Below are 16,301 nucleotides of genomic sequence, written 5' to 3' on the forward strand. Positions count from 1 at the left end.
TGATCTGGCGTCACGGGGCTCTGCCCGCCGCGCTAGGGTCAGCCCCGACGGGCGCCCACGCCCGTTACCACGCGCCCGCCCCGGTCGGCCTCCTGGGCCACTGCCGGGTGGGGCCCGATGCCCCTGGGCCACTGACGTAGGGGCCCCACACCCCTAAAACGAAAATAAAAAGGAAATGAAAATGTAATTAATAAAATTATTAATTAGTTAATCAATTAATTAGTAAGTTAATTAATCCTGTTTAAATTAATCTAATTAATTAGTTACTTTAATTAAACAGTAATTAATTAGCTAAACCCTAATTAAACTAAGCAGTGTATGACATGCGGGACCCACACGTAGTTGACCCAGTCAACTGCACAGTTGACTGTTGACGTCAGCATGATGTCATGCTGACGTCATCTTTTACTATTCTGGATAATGTTGATTTAAAGTGATTAAATAAATTCTAAACATAATTAAAACTTTAGAAAATCATATAAAATAAACCGTAGCTCAGATGAATATACTTTCTACATGAAAGTTGCTCAGGACGACGAGACGAATCCGGATACGCAGCCCGTTCGTCCGCCACACATCCCTAGCATAGCAGACACGCAACTTTCCCCCTCCGGTTCATCTGTCCGAAAACGCGAACCGGGGATACTTTCCCGGATGTTTTCCCCCTTCGCCGGTATCACTTACTACCGTGTTAGGGCTTACCTAGCACCGCGTATTGCCTCGTTATGTTTTGTGATGCTTTGTTTGCTTCGTATTTACTGTTTCTTCCCCCCTCTTCTTCTCCGGTAGACCCCGAGACCAGCGCTGAGGCCACCGAGTACGACTACGTCACCGACGACCCTTCTCCCTGTACAACAGAGCTTCCAGGCAAGCCCCCCCTTGATCACCAGATATCGCCTATTCTTCTCTATACTGCTTGCATTAGAGTAGTGTAGCATGTTACTGCTTTCCGTTAATCCTATCCTGATGCATAGCCTGTCCTTGCTACTACTGTTGTTACCTTTACCTGCAATCCTACATGCTTAGTATAGGATGCTAGTTTTCCATCAGTGGCCCTACATTCTTGCCCGTCTGCTATGCTATACTATCGGGCCGTGATCACTTGGGCGGTGATCACGGGTATATACTTATATACTATATACATGACACCTGTGGTGACTAAAGTCGGGTCGGCTCGTAGGAGTACCCGCAAGTGGATCTTTGTGGCGGAGCGACAGGGCAGGTTGAGACCACCTAGGCAAGAGGTGGGCCTGGCCCTGGACGGCGTCCGCGGTTACTTCAACATAACACGTTTAACGAGTTCTTGGTATTTGATCTGAGTCTGGCCATTTGGTCTATACGCACTAACCAGCTACGCGGGAACAGTTATGGGCACTCGACGTCGTGGTATCAGCCGAAGCCTTCGTGACATCAGCGACTGAGTGGCGCGCGCCGGATTGGACTAGAACGCCACTAGGCTAGGTCTGCTTCCGGCCGCGTTCGCAACGTGCAGGTGTGCAATGGGCGATGGGCCCAGACCCCTGCGCCATAGGATTTAGACCGGCGTGCTGACCTCTCTGTTGTGCCTAGGTGGGGCTGCGACGTGTTGATCTTACGAGGCCGGGCATGACCCAGAAAAGTGTGTCCGGCCAAATGGGATCGAGCGTGTTGGGTTATGTGGTGCACCCCTGCAGGGAAGTTTATCTATTCGAATAGCCGTGTCCCTCGGTAAAAGGACGACCCGGAGTTGTACCTTGACCTTATGACAACTAGAACCGGATACTTAATAAAATACACCCTTCCCAGTGCCAGATACAACCCGGTGATCGCTCTCTAACAGGGCGACGAGGAGGGGATCGCCGGGTAGGTTTATGTTGGGGATCGTAGCATAAATTTAAAATTTTCTACGCATCACCAAGATCCATGTATGGAGTTTACTAGCAACGAGAGGGAAGGAGTGCATCTACATACCCTTGTAGATCGCGAGCGGAAGCGTTCAAGTGAACGGGGTTGATGGAGTCGTACTCGTCGTGATCCAAATCACCGATGACCGAGCGCCGAACGGACGGCACCTCCGTGTTCAACACACGTACGGAGCAGCGACGTCTCCTCCTTCTTGATCCAGCAAGGGGGAAGGAGAGGTTGATGGAGATCCAGCAGCACGACGGCGTGGTGGTGGAAGTAGCGGGGATCCCGGCAGGGCTTCGCCAAGCGCAAACGGGAGGGAGAGGTGTCACGGGAGGGAGAGGGAGGCGCCAGGGGCTAGGGTACTGCTGCCCTCCCTCCCCCCACTATATATAGGGGTCCTAGGGGGGGTGCCGGCCCCTTGGAGATCCCATCTGGGGGCGGCGGCGGCCAAGGGGGTGGCTTGCCCCCCAAGCCAAGTGGGGCGCCCCCCCCACCCCCAGGGTTTCCAACCCTAGGCGCAGGGGAGGCCCATGGGGGGCGCACCAGCCCACCAGGGGCTGGTTCCCCTCCCACTTCAGCCCATGGGGCCCTCTGTGATAGGTGGCCCCACCCGGTGGACCCCCGGGACCCTTCCGGTGGTCCCGGTACAATACCGATAACCCCTGAAACTCTCCCGGTGGCCGAAACTGGACTTCCTATATATAATTCTTCACCTCCGGACCATTCCGGAACTCCTCGTGACGTCCGGGATCTCATCCGAGACTCCGAACAACTTTTGGGTTTCCGCATACTAATATCTCTACAACCCTACCGTCACCGAACCTTAAGTGTGTAGACCCTACGGGTTCGGGAGACATGCAGACATGACCGAGACGACCCTCCGGTCAATAACCAACAGCGGGATCAGGATACCCATGTTGGCTCCCACATGTTCCACGATGATCTCATCGGATGAACCACAATGTCGAGGATTCAATCAATCCCGTATACAATTCCCTTTGTCAATCGGTATGTTACTTGCCCGAGATTCGATCGTCGATATCCCAATACCTTGTTCAATCTCGTTACCGGCAAGTCTCTTTACTCGTACCGTAATGCATGATCCCGTGGCTAACTCCTTAGTCACATTGAGCTCATTATGATGATGCATTACCGAGTGGGCCCAGAGATACCTCTCCGTCATACGGAGTGACAAATCCCAGTCTCGATCCTTGTCAACCCAACAGACACTTTCAGAGATACCTGTAGTGTACCTTTATAGTCACCCAGTTACGTTGTGACGTTTGGTACACCCAAAGCACTCCTACGACATCCGAGAGTTACACGATCTCATGGTCTAAGGAAATGATACTTGACATTGGAAAAGCTCTAGCAAACGAACTACACGATCTTTGTGCTATGCTTAGGATTGGGTCTTGTCCATCACATCATTCTCCTAATGATGTGATCCCGTTATCAATGACATCCAATGTCCATAGTCAGGAAACCATGACTATTTGTTGATCAACGAGCTAGTCAACTAGAGGCTTACTAGGGACACGTTGTGGTCTATGTATTCACACATGTATTACGATTTCCGGATAACACAATTATAGCATGAACAATAGACAATTATCATGAACAAAGAAATATAATAATAACCATTTTATTATTGCCTCTAGGGCATATTTCCAACAGTCTCCCACTTGCACTAGAGTCAATAATCTAGTACATTGTGATGAATCGAACACCCATAGAGTTCTGGTGTTGATCATGTTTTTCTCTAGGGAGAGGTTTAGTCAACGGATCTGCTACATTCAGGTCCGTATGTACTTTACAAATATCTATGTCTCCATTTTGAACACTTTCACAAATGGAGTTGAAGCGACGCTTGATATGCCTAGTCTTCCTGTGAAACCTGGGCTCCTTGGCAAGGGCAATAGCTCCAGTGTTGTCACAGAAGAGAGTCATCGGGCCCGACGCATTGGGAATCACCCCTAGGTCGGTAATGAACTCCTTTATCCAGATTGCTTCTTGTGCTGCCTCTGAGGCCGCCATGTACTCCGCTTCACATGTAGATCCCGCCACGACGCTTTGCTTGCAACTGCACCAACTTACTGCCCCTCCATTCAAAATATACACGTATCCGGTTTGTGACTTAGAGTCATCCAGATCTGTGTCGAAGCTAGCGTCGACGTAACCCTTTACGACGAGTTCTTCGTCACCTCCATATACGAGAAACATATCCTTAGTCCTTTTCAGGTACTTCAGGATATTCTTGACCGCTGTCCAGTGTTCCATGTCGGGATTACTTTGGTACCTTCCTACCAAACTTACGACAAGGTTTACATCAGGTCTGGTACACAGCATGGCATACATAATAGACCCTATGGCCGAGGCATAGGGGATGACACTCATCTTTTCTCTATCTTCTGCCGTGGTCGGGCATTGAGCCGTGCTCACTTGCACACCTTGCAATACAGGCAAGAACCCCTTCTTGGACTGATCCATATTGAACTTCTTCAATATCTTGTCAAGGTATGTACTCTGTGAAAGACCAATGAGGCGTCTTGATCTATCTCTATAGATCTTGATGCCTAATATATAAGCAGCTTCTCCAAGGTCCTTCATTGAAAAACACTTATTCAAATAGGCCTTTATACTTTCCAAGAATTCTATATCATTTCCCATTAGTAGTATGTCATCCACATATAATATGAGAAATGCTACAGAGCTCCCACTCACTTTCTTGTAAACACAGGCTTCTCCATAAGTCTCTGTAAACCCAAACGCTTTGATCATCTCATCAAATCGAATGTTCCAACTCCGAGATGCTTGCACCAGCCCATAGATGGAGCGCTGGAGCTTGCATACCTTGTTAGCATTCTTAGGATCGACAAAACCTTCCGGCTGCATCATATACAATTCTTCCTTAAGAAAGCCGTTAAGGAATGCCGTTTTGATGTCCATTTGCCATATCTCATAATCATAGAATGCGGCAATTGCTAACATGATTCGGACGGACTTCAGCTTCGCTACGGGTGAGAAAGTCTCATCGTAGTCAACCCCTTGAACTTGTCGATAACCCTTAGCGACAAGTCGAGCTTTATAGATGGTAACATTACCATCCGCGTCCGTCTTCTTCTTAAAGATCCATTTGTTTTCTATCGCTCGCCGATCATCGGCAAGTCTGTCAAAGTCCACACTTTGTTTTCATACATGGATCCTATCTCGGATTGCATGGCTTCAAGCCATTTGTTGGAATCTGGGTCCGCCATTGCTTCTTCATAGTTCGAAGGTTCACCGTTGTCTAACAACATGATTTCCAGGACAGGGTTGCCATACCACTCTGGTGCGGAACGTGTCCTTGTGGACCTACGAAGTTCAGCAGTAACTTGATCCGAAGCTTCATGATCATCATCATTAACTTCCTCCCCAGCCGGTGTAGGCACCACAGGAACATCTTCCCGCGCTGCGCTACTTTCCGGTTCGGAAGGGTGACTATCACCTCATCAAGTTCCACTTTCCTCCCACTTATTTCTTTCGAGAGAAACTCTTCTCCAGAAAGGACCCGTTCTTGGCAACGAAGATCTTGCCTTCGGATCTGAGGTAGAAGGTATACCCAATAGTTTCCTTAGGGTATCCTATGAAGACGCATTTTTCCGATTTGGGTTCGAGCTTTTCAGGTTGAAGTTTCTTGACATAAGCATCGCATTCCCAAACTTTCAGAAATGACAGCTTAGGTTTCTTCCCAAACCATAATTCATACGGTGTCGTCTCAACGGATTTCGACGGAGCCCTATTTAAAGTGAATACGGCAGTCTCTAAAGCATATCCCCAAAATGAGAGCGGTAGATCGGTAAGAGACATCATAGATCGCACTATATCCAATAGAGTGTGATTACGACGTTCGGACGCACCATTTCGCTGAGGTGTTCCAGGCGGCGTGAGTTGTGAAACTATTCCACATGTCCTTAAGTGTGTGCCAAATTCGTGACTTAAATATTCTCCTCCACGATCTGATCGTAAGAACTTTATTTTCCTGTCACGTTGATTCTCAACCTCACTCTGAAATTCCTTGAACTTTTCAAAGGTCTCAGACTTGTGTTTCATTAGGTAGACATACCCATATCTACTCAAGTCATCAGTGAGAGTGAGAACATAACGATAGCCTCCGCGAGCCTCAACACTCATTGGACCGCACACATCGGTATGTATGATTTCCAATAAGTTGGTTGCTCGCTCCATTGTTCCGGAGAACGGAGTCTTGGTCATCTTACCCATGAGGCATGGTTCGCACGTGTCAAATGATTCGTAATCAAGAGACTCCAAAAGTCCATCTGCATGGAGCTTCTTCATGCGCTTGACACCAATGTGACCAAGGCGGCAGTGCCACAAGTATGTGGGACTATCGTTATCAACTTTACATCTTTTGGTATTCACACTATGAATATGTGTAACATCACGTTCGAGATTCATTAAGAATAAACCATTGACCAGCGGGGCATGACCATAAAACATATCTCTCATATAAATGGAACAACCATTATTCTCGGATTTATATGAGTAGCCATCTCGAATTAAACGAGATCCTGATACAATGTTCATGCTCAAAGCTGGCACTAAATAACAATTATTGAGGTTTAAAACTAATCCCGTAGGTAAATGCAGAGGTAGCGTGCCGACGGCAATCACATCGACCTTGGAACCATTCCCGACGCGCATCGTCACCTCGTCCTTCGTCAGTCTCCGTTTGTTCCGCAGCTCCTGTTTTGAGTTACAAATATGAGAAACCGCACCGGTATCAAATACCCAGGAGCTACTACGAGTACTGGTAAGGTACACATCAATTACATGTATATCACATATACCTTTGGTGTTGCCGGCCTTCTTGTCTGCTAAGTATTTGGGGCAGTTCCGCTTCCAGTGACCACTTCCCTTGCAATAAAAGCACTCAGTCTCAGGCTTGGGTCCATTCCTTGGCTTCTTCCCGGCAACTGGCTTACCGGGCGCGGCAACTCCCTTGCCGTCTTTCTTGAAGTTCTTCTTACCCTTGCCTTTCTTGAACTTAGTCTTTTATTCACCATCAACACTTGATGTTCCTTTTTGATCTCCACCTCCGCTGATTTCAGCATTGAATATACCTCAGGAATGGTCTTTTCCATCCCCTGCATATTGAAGTTCATCACAAAGCTCTTGTAGCTCGGTGGAAGCGACTGAAGGATTCTGTCAATGACCGCGTCATCCGGGAGATTAACTCCCAGCTGAGACAAGCAGTTGTGTAACCCAGACATTTTGAGTATGTGCTCACTGACAGAACTATTTTCCTCCATTTTACAACTGAAGAACTTGTCGGAGACTTCATATCTCTCGACTCGGGCATGAGCTTGGAAAACCATTTTCAGCTCTTCGAACATCTCATATGCTCCGTGTTTCTCAAAACGCTTTTGGAGCCCCAGTTCTAAGCTGTAAAGCATGCCGCACTGAACGAGGGAGTAATCATCAGCACGTGATTGCCAAGCGTTCATAACGTCTTGATTCTCTGGGATGGGTGCGTCACCTAGCGGTGCTTCTAGGACATAATCTTTCTTGGCAGCTATGAGGATGATCCTCAGGTTCCGGACCCAGTCTGTATAGTTGCTGCCATCATCTTTCAGCTTGGTTTTCTCTAGGAACGCGTTGAAGTTGAGAGCAACGTGGGCCATTTGATCTACAAGACATATTGTAAAGATTTTAGACTAAGTTCATGATAATTAAGTTCATCTAATCAAATTATTCAATGAACTCCCACTCAGATAGACATCCCTCTAGTCATCTAAGTGAAACATGATCCGAGTTAACTAGGCCGTGTCCGATCATCACGTGAGACGGACTAGTCAACATCGTGAACATCTTCATGTTGATCGTATCTTCTATACGACTCATGCTCGACCTTTCGGTCTTCCGTGTTCCGAGGCCATGTCTGTACATGCTAGGCTCGTCAAGTCAACCTAAGTGTATTGCGTGTGTTCTGAGGCCATATCTGTACATGCTAGGGTCGTCAACACCCGTTGTATGCGAACGTTAGAATCTATCACACCCGATCATCACGTGGTGCTTCGAAACAACGAACCTTCGCAACGGTGCACAGTTAGGGGGAACACTTTCTTGAAATTATTATAAGGGATCATCTTACTTACTACCGTCGTTCTAAGCAAATAAGATGTAAAACATGATAAACATCACATGCAATCAAATAGTGACATGATATGGCCAATATCATTTTGCTCCTTTGATCTCCATCTTCGGGGCGCCATGATCATCTTTGTCACCGGCATGACACCATGATCTCCATCATCATGATCTCCATCATCGTGTCTTCATGAAGTTGTCACGCCAACGATTACTTCTACTTCTATGGCTAACGTGTTTAGCAATAAAGTAAAGTAATTTACATGGCGTAATTCAATGACACGCAGGTCATACAAAAAATAAAGACAACTCCTATGGCTCCTGCCGGTTGTCATACTCATCGACATGCAAGTCGTGATTCCTATTACAAGAACATGATCAATCTCATACATCACATATATCTCATTCATCACATCCTTTTGGCCATATCACATCACAAGCCATATGCTGCAAAAAACAAGTTAGACGTCCTCTAATTGTTGTTGCAAGTTTTTACGTGCCTTCTATAGGTTTCTAGCAAGAACGTTTCTTACCTACGTAAAACCACAACGTGATATGCCAATTTCTATTTACCCTTCATAAGGACCCTTTTCATCGAATCCGTTCCGACTAAAGTAGGAGAGACAAACACCCGCTAGCCACCTTATGCAACTAGTGCATGTCAGTCGGTGGAACCTGTCTCACGTAAGCGTACGTGTAAGGTCGGTCCGGGCCGCTTCATCCCACAATGCCGCCGAAACAAGATAAGACTAGTAGTGGCAAGGAAATTGATAACATCTACGCCCACAACAAGTTTGTGTTCTACTCGTGCATTGAAACTACGCATAGGCCTGGCTCATGATGCCACAGTTGGGGATCGTAGCATAAATTTAAAATTTTCTACGCATCACCAAGATCCATCTATGGAGTTTACTAGCAACGGTAGGGAAGGAATGCATCTACATACCCTTGTAGATCGCGAGCGGAAGCGTTCAAGTGAACGGGGTTGATGGAGTCGTACTCGTTGTGATCCAAATCACCGATGACCGAGCGCCGAACGGACGGCACCTCCGCGTTCAACACACGTACAGAGCAGCGACGTCTCCTCCTTGATCCAGCAAGGGGGAAGGAGAGGTTGATGGAGATCCAGCAGCACGACGGCGTGGTGGTGGAAGTAGCGGGGATCCCGGCAGGGCTTCGCCAAGCGCAAACGGGAGGGAGAGGTGTCATGGGAGGGAGAGGGAGGCGCCAGGGGCTAGGGTACTGCTGCCCTCCCTCCCCCCACTATATATAGGGGTCCTGGGGGGGCGCCGGCCCCTTGGAGATCCCATCTGAGGGGGGGCGGCGGCGGCCAAGGGGGTGGCTTGCCCCCCAAGCCAAGTGGGGCGCCCCCCACCCCCAGGGTTTCCAACCCTAGGCGCAGGGGAGGCCCATGGGGGGCGCACCAGCCCACCAGGGGCTGGTTCCCCTCCCACTTCAGCCCATGGGGCCCTCCGGGATAGGTGGCCCCACCCGGTGGACCCCCGGGACCCTTCCGGTGGTCCCGGTACAATACCGATAACCCCTGAAACTCTCCCGGTGGCCGAAACTGGACTTCCTATATATAATTCTTCACCTCCGGACCATTCCGGAACTCCTCGTGACGTCTGGGATCTCATCCTGGACTCCGAACAGCTTTCGGGTTTCCGCATACTAATATCTCTACAACCCTAGCGTCACCGAACCTTAAGTGTGTAGACCCTACGGGTTCGGGAGACATGCAGACATGACCGAGACAACCCTCCGGTCAATAACCAACAGCGGGATCTGGATACCCATGTTGGCTCCCACATGTTCCACGATGACCTCATCGGATGAACCACGATGTCGAGGATTCAATCAATCCCGTATACAATTCCCTTTGTCAATCGGTATGTTACTTGCCCGAGATTCGATCGTCGATATCCCAATACCTTGTTCAATCTCGTTACCGACAAGTCTCTTTACTCGTACCGTAATGCATGATCTCGTGGCTAACTCCTTAGTCACATTGAGCTCATTATGATGATGCATTACCAAGTGGGCCCAGAGATACCTCTCCGTCATACGGAGTGACAAATCCCAGTCTCGATCCTTGTCAACCCAACAGACACTTTCAGAGATACCTGTAGTGTACCTTTATAGTCACCCAGTTACGTTGTGACGCTTGGTACACCCAAAGCACTCCTACGGCATCCGGGAGTTACACGATCTCATGGTCTAAGGAAATGATACTTGACATTGGAAAAGCTCTAGCAAACGAACTACACGATCTTTGTGCTATGCTTAGGATTGGGTCTTGTCCATCACATCATTCTCCTAATGATGTGATCCCGTTATCAATGACATCCAATGTCCATAGTCAGGAAACCATGACTATCTGTTGATCAACGAGCTAGTCAACTAGAGGCTTACTAGGGACACGTTGTGGTCTATGTATTCACACATGTATTACGATTTCCGGATAACACAATTATAGCATGAACAATAGACAATTATCATGAACAAGGAAATATAATAATAACCATTTTATTATTGTCTCTAGGGCATATTTCCAACAGTTTATGCTATGTGATGCTACTTGGAGGACTTCAATCTACTCTCTTCTACATGCTGCAAGATGGAGGCTGCCAGAAGCGTAGTCTTCGACAGGACTAGCTATCCCCCTCTTAATCTGGCATTTTGCAGTTCAGTCCACTGATATGGTCCTTTACACATATACCCATGCATATGTAGTGTAGCTCCTTACTTGCGAGTACTTTGGATGAGTACTCACAGTTGCTTCTCTCCCTCTTTTCCCCCTTTCCTTTCTACCTGGTTGTCGCAACCAGATGCTGGAGTCCAGGAGCCAGACGCCACCGTCGACGACGACTCCTACGACACTGGAGGTGCCTACTACTACGTGCAGCCCGCTGACGACGACCAGGAGTAGTTAGGAGGATCCCAGGCAGGAGGCCTGCGCCTCTTTCGATCTGTATCCCAGTTTGTGCTAGCCTTCTTAAGGCAAACTTGTTTAACTTATGTCTGTACTCAGATATTGTTGCTTCCGCTGACTCGTCTATGATCGAGCACTTGTATTCGAGCCCTCGAGGCCCCTGGCTTGTATTATGATGCTTGTATGACTTATTTATGTTGTAGAGTTGTGTTGTGATATCTTCCCGTGAGTCCCTGATCTTGATCGTACACGTTTGCGTGCATGATTAGTGTACGGTCAAATCGGGGGCGTCACATGCTGATCACGACTAACATTCATAAAAGGCCATTTAAGAAATTTGAAAAGGATTTGTAGAAAGAATTGTGACAAATTATGAGAACATGTGGACTATTCGGTACAGTGTTCTAGCAAATCACCCTGTGTGTGGAACTGTATATCTGACGCTGATAACACAGTAGTCATTAATCATCCACTAACAAACGTATCATGCGTGATAACAGGAATGGTTACAAACTTAAGGCATAACAATCATGTCATTATTATGGAAAAGGTACATTGTGCTACTTTCAAGAAAGAATTCATAAAGCCTACTGTGTGGAACCGCGGATGTGAAACTGAGAATAATTAGAAGTAGAGGATCATTCACTATCAATTTGTAATGACTAATGACAAGATAATGGTTAAGAACCTAAGTTATGTCAGTTATGATCTTATAAAAGGTACATGCTGCTACCACTTTCTCAGCCAAAATTCAACGAAATAGACTTTCAGTCAAGTACTCCACTAACCAAAAACAATGAAGGGAGCTTCAGAACAGAAAATGGCCAGCTTCATGTAGCTAGTAACTAGTAGATTAAAGAGCAGTTTTCGATGCAAACCATATAAATTTTGACAGTACAGTGCAACAATTGGCAAGCCAAGGTGAATTTTCATCATATGATGCTCAGTGTGTAAGTTCGAGAAGTTGCAGGCCGCGCAATCTTAAGAGAGATGCACATAGATATCTCCAAATAACAGAACAGCACAAGCACAAATATTCACATCAATAGCATGATTAATCCGTAATGCGAGCATTTCCATATGAAATGCCACAAAGTAACAATAGGCTCAGTATTGACATTACAATAAGTAACTGAATGTAGACAGCTGTTCCAGGTAGAAACAGTGACTTATTTCGCTACAATCATCAAAAGAAAAGAGGTGGATGAACCGATATCGGTGATGCCAATGGTCGGCGCGCCATCGTCTCCCTCGAGTTCAATCCAAGCCCTTCACCGTTGGGTGATGCCTCCCACCCTGGTGGTAGTGGCCTCCTCCAGGCACGGCAGTTGGGCACGCCAACATAAACTCGGTTCTCCTCCACTCCGCAGTTGCCCACGTCCACACAGGCCACGGTGCTCCTCCCGGCAATGTCCACGAACAAGGTGTAAGCCCCAATGTTGTCCACTTCCTCCCACATCATGCGCGCCAAATCAAGCGCGTACACACCGATCTTGTTCACCCTGGGCGCACGGAACACCACGGGGCCCAAGTTTGCTTCAAACATGAAGAGCACCAGCAGCAGTCGATCCCCGGCAGCAACCAAATGCGGCCCGAACTGCAATCTGTCGAATCTGGTGGCGTCCGGGAGGCCGGTGGTTGGCAGCAATCGGACGGCCTGGTTCGAAGGGGCGCCACCAAGGTGGAACTCCAGTATCTGCGCGCGGTCGGTCAGACCGAGGACGCGCCCGCGGAATTCGATGACGGTCGTGACGATGGAGGCGGCGCGGGGGAGGGCGTGCTTGGTCCAGTCGGGGCGGGCGTTGTTGTTGTTGGGGCTTGGATGCTCGGGGAAGGGGAGCGAGAAGAAGGCGTGCATGGAGTGGAAGAGCAGGAGGTGGGAGGGCGTGAGCGCGGCGTAGTGATAGGGGAAGTGCGGGGAAGGGAGCTGGAGCGCGCGGCGCTCGGCGCCGGTGAGGGCGTCCACGAGGTGTAGGCTATTGAAGGAGCCCCGGCGGAGGAGGATTAGGTGGCCGCGTGAGGCGGAGAGGAGCGTGGCGCCGTCCGCCGGGGCGGGGATGGGGTAGGAGAGGGGTTGGGGGGCGACGAGCGGGGAGAAGGGCACCAGGCGGAAGTCGGGGCAGAGGAGGAGGAGCGGCGGGACGCGGGGGCGGACGAGATCGGCGGCGGAGGCGCGGAGCAGGTGTCGCCAGGGGCGGCACGTCCCCGCGAAGGCGTAGAGCGAGCGGATGCAGGGAAGGAGGCGGCGGAGCACCTCCGCCAGCGGCAGCTCCGGCAGGTCGGCCCAGTCGCGGTACGGGTCCGGACTAGGCGCGGGTGGCGGCATCGGAAGTGTGGTGCGGTCGCCGGCGTGGGATGGGCAGGTTCGAGTGTTTCGCGGCGGGGGCAGCATGGTTGGTAGGATCCGCCGTGCCGGTGAGCATCTCTACCAGACCTTAGGCCACTTTAACCGATCCACTAAAATTTAGTGAAAGAAAAGGCTCAGTTGAGTATACTAAGTTTTGGCCCGACCTAGTTGATTCCTTAAATATAACGAAAAAAAATTGTTTTTCTAAACCTTGCGATTTTAGTATAAATTGCAACTACACATTAGCACACATATAGAAACTAAGCATAAATTTGAATGTTCAACCAAATTACAAATATAGTTTACCAATCGAATTCAAAGTTTACAAACCGAATTTAAACACGCCAAATGGTTCATAGAACAATTAGGACTCGCTTAGACGTTGCCAATGATGGTCAACAAGATCTTGTTGGAGCTGGGTATGAACTTGACGGTTCTTGATCTTGCGATGCTCCTCAAGGAATGTCAAGATCCTGTTTGTATTATACTCTGACTCAACCAGAGTCCCGTTGGTGATGTATCGAAAGTTCTCACACATCTCTCTCTCGTCTTCAATGATCATGTTATGCAATATGATGCAACAAGTCATGATTCGCCATAGAACCTTGGAGTTCCAGTACTCGGCAAGGCCACGAACAATTGCAAAGCGCTTATGAAGCACACCGAAGCCTCTTTCCACATCTTTCCTTGCAGCTTTTTGACATTGGGTGAGTGTTTTTCTTGCGAACGCGGAATTGTTTTGACCAAGGTGGCCCATGATGGATAGATGCCATCCGCAAGGTAGTAACCCATCGAGTAGTTTTGCCCGTTGACCGAGTAGTCGCAAGGGGGAGCTTCACCTTGTATAAGCCTGTAAAACAGAGGTAATCTCGGTAGCACATTCAAGTCATTATGAGATTCAGGCAGACCAAAGAATGAAGATCCTTCGATGCAACTGCCTCAAGAATGATAGTTGGATCGTTAATGTGGCCTTTGTACTGACCCTTCCAACCCGCAGGATAATTCTTCCATCTCTAGTGCATATAGTCAAGTGATCCAAGCATCCCTGGCCATCCTCTTGCTTCACTCTCAATCATCAGCCTCTGGGTGTCTTCCTCGGTTGGTGCTCTCAAGTGCTCCGGGCCAAAGATAGCGACCACTGCTTTGGTGAATTTTCAAACAACCTCCAAGATTATGTCTTCGTCAATGCGTACATAGTCATCAATTGCATCGGCAGAACACCCATATGCCAAGACTCGAATAGTCGCAATGCATTTCATCAGAGGGCTTGCACTGATCTCTCCAGATGCATTTCTCCGGAGCTTGAACCACTCATCGTATCTCTCAACGGCTTTTACAATGGTCAGAAAAAGACATGTGTGCATCCGAAAGCGCCGGCGAAAGTACTTCTCCGGATAGGTTGGGTTTGGATCAAAGTAATCTTTCATGATCTTGGCATGACTCTCCGCTCTATCACGGTTGATGTGTATGCTGCCAAATTGTGATCCTCTCCTCGGCCGCCAAACATCATCATGGAAAATCATGCATAAAACGGTGTCAAAGTCGTCGTCGTCTTCTTCCTCCTCTTCGGATGACAACGAGTCCTCCAACGCCATGTCCCTCAACCTCTTCATCTACAATCCAAACGGTTCAGTTCAATCCAAACGGCTGGGTTCAAAGAGAAACAAACAAAAAACTCACCTAGGCAATTCTTCAAACACTTGGGGTGCAGTGGTGGTGCAAAAGCCGACCGGCGTGGTTTAGAACGAATCGACGAGCAACGGGTGACTGATAACCCACAAGTATAGGGGATCACAATAGTTTTCGAGGGTAGAGTATTCAACCCAAATTTATTGATTCGACACAAGGGGAGCCAAAGAATATCTGCAAGTATTAGCAGTTGAGTTGTCAATTCAACCATACCTGGAGAACTAAATATCTGCAGCAGAGTGATCAGTAGCACAGTAATATGATAGTTTGATAGCTGTAATAACGATAGCAGCAGTAATGGTAATAGTAGCAGTAGCAGTTTTGTAGCAATTGTAACAGTAGCAACATTAGTAGTAACTTAGCAAAGATCAATATATGAAAAGCGTAGGCATTGGATCAGTGATGGATAATTGTGTTGGATGACATTCATCATATAACAGTCACAACCTAGAGCGACATAGAACTAGCTCAAATTCATCAATGTCATGTAGGCATGTATTTCGTATATAGTCATACATGCTTATAATAAGAACTTGCATGACATCTTTTGTCCTACCCTCCCGTGGCAGCGGGGTCCATAAGGAAACTAAGGGATATTAAGGCCTCCTTTTAATAGAGAACTGGAACAAAACATTAACACATAGTGAATACATGAACTCTTCAAACTACGGTAATCACTGAAAATAATCCCAATCATTGTCACCTTGGGGTATGCGGATCATAACACGTAATAGGTGCGTATAACTTGCAAGATATGATCAAGAACTCAAATATATTCATGAAGACATAAAGGGTTCAGATCTGAAATCATGGCACTCGGGCCCTAGTGACAAGCATTAAGCATAGCAAAGTCGTAGCAACATTAATCTCAGAACATAGTGGATACTAGGGATCAAGCCCTAACAGATTGACTCGATAACATGATAAATCTCATCCAACCGCATCACCGTCCAGCAAGCCTACGAAGGAATTACTCATTCCCGGTGGTGAGCATCATGAAATTGGTGATGAAGAAGGGTTGGTGATGCTGATGGCCACGAATCCCCCTCCCCGGAGCCCTGAACGGACTCTAGATCTAGCTTCCCAATGAAGAACAAGAGGTGGTGGCGGCTCCGTATCATAAAAAATGATGAAACTTCTTCTCTTATTTTTCCGGCGGGAGGGCGCCCGTGAAGATGCGGTGACGACACGGACGCGAGAGAGAGAGGCGCAACGTTTTACTCGGCCGCCAATCGTGGAGTCAAAATTGGGAAATATTTGGGACCGGAGTAAAAATATGCTCCACTAACCGTGGAT

At 48.0% G+C, this 16,301-nt stretch overlaps 1 protein-coding gene across 1 annotated transcript; it reads right to left on the bottom strand.

Annotated features, from left to right (window-relative positions):
- Nucleotides 1-12,005: 12,005 nt before the first annotated feature.
- On the bottom strand, nucleotides 12,006-13,433 carry LOC123141670 (uncharacterized). Its single transcript, XM_044560757.1, has one exon. The coding sequence runs from the start codon at nucleotides 13,359-13,361 to the stop codon at nucleotides 12,156-12,158; it is 1,206 nt and encodes a 401-aa protein (XP_044416692.1). The 5' UTR covers nucleotides 13,362-13,433; the 3' UTR covers nucleotides 12,006-12,155.
- Nucleotides 13,434-16,301: the final 2,868 nt, after the last annotated feature.

This window comes from Triticum aestivum, chromosome 6D (genome assembly GCF_018294505.1).
Source record: "Triticum aestivum cultivar Chinese Spring chromosome 6D, IWGSC CS RefSeq v2.1, whole genome shotgun sequence".
In the NCBI taxonomy this organism is placed as follows: domain Eukaryota; kingdom Viridiplantae; phylum Streptophyta; class Magnoliopsida; order Poales; family Poaceae; genus Triticum; species Triticum aestivum.

Coding starts and splice junctions, on each gene's coding strand:
- LOC123141670 (XM_044560757.1), bottom strand. CDS start 13,361: ATGCTGCCCCCGCCGCGAAACACTCGAACCTGCCCATCCCACGCCGGC.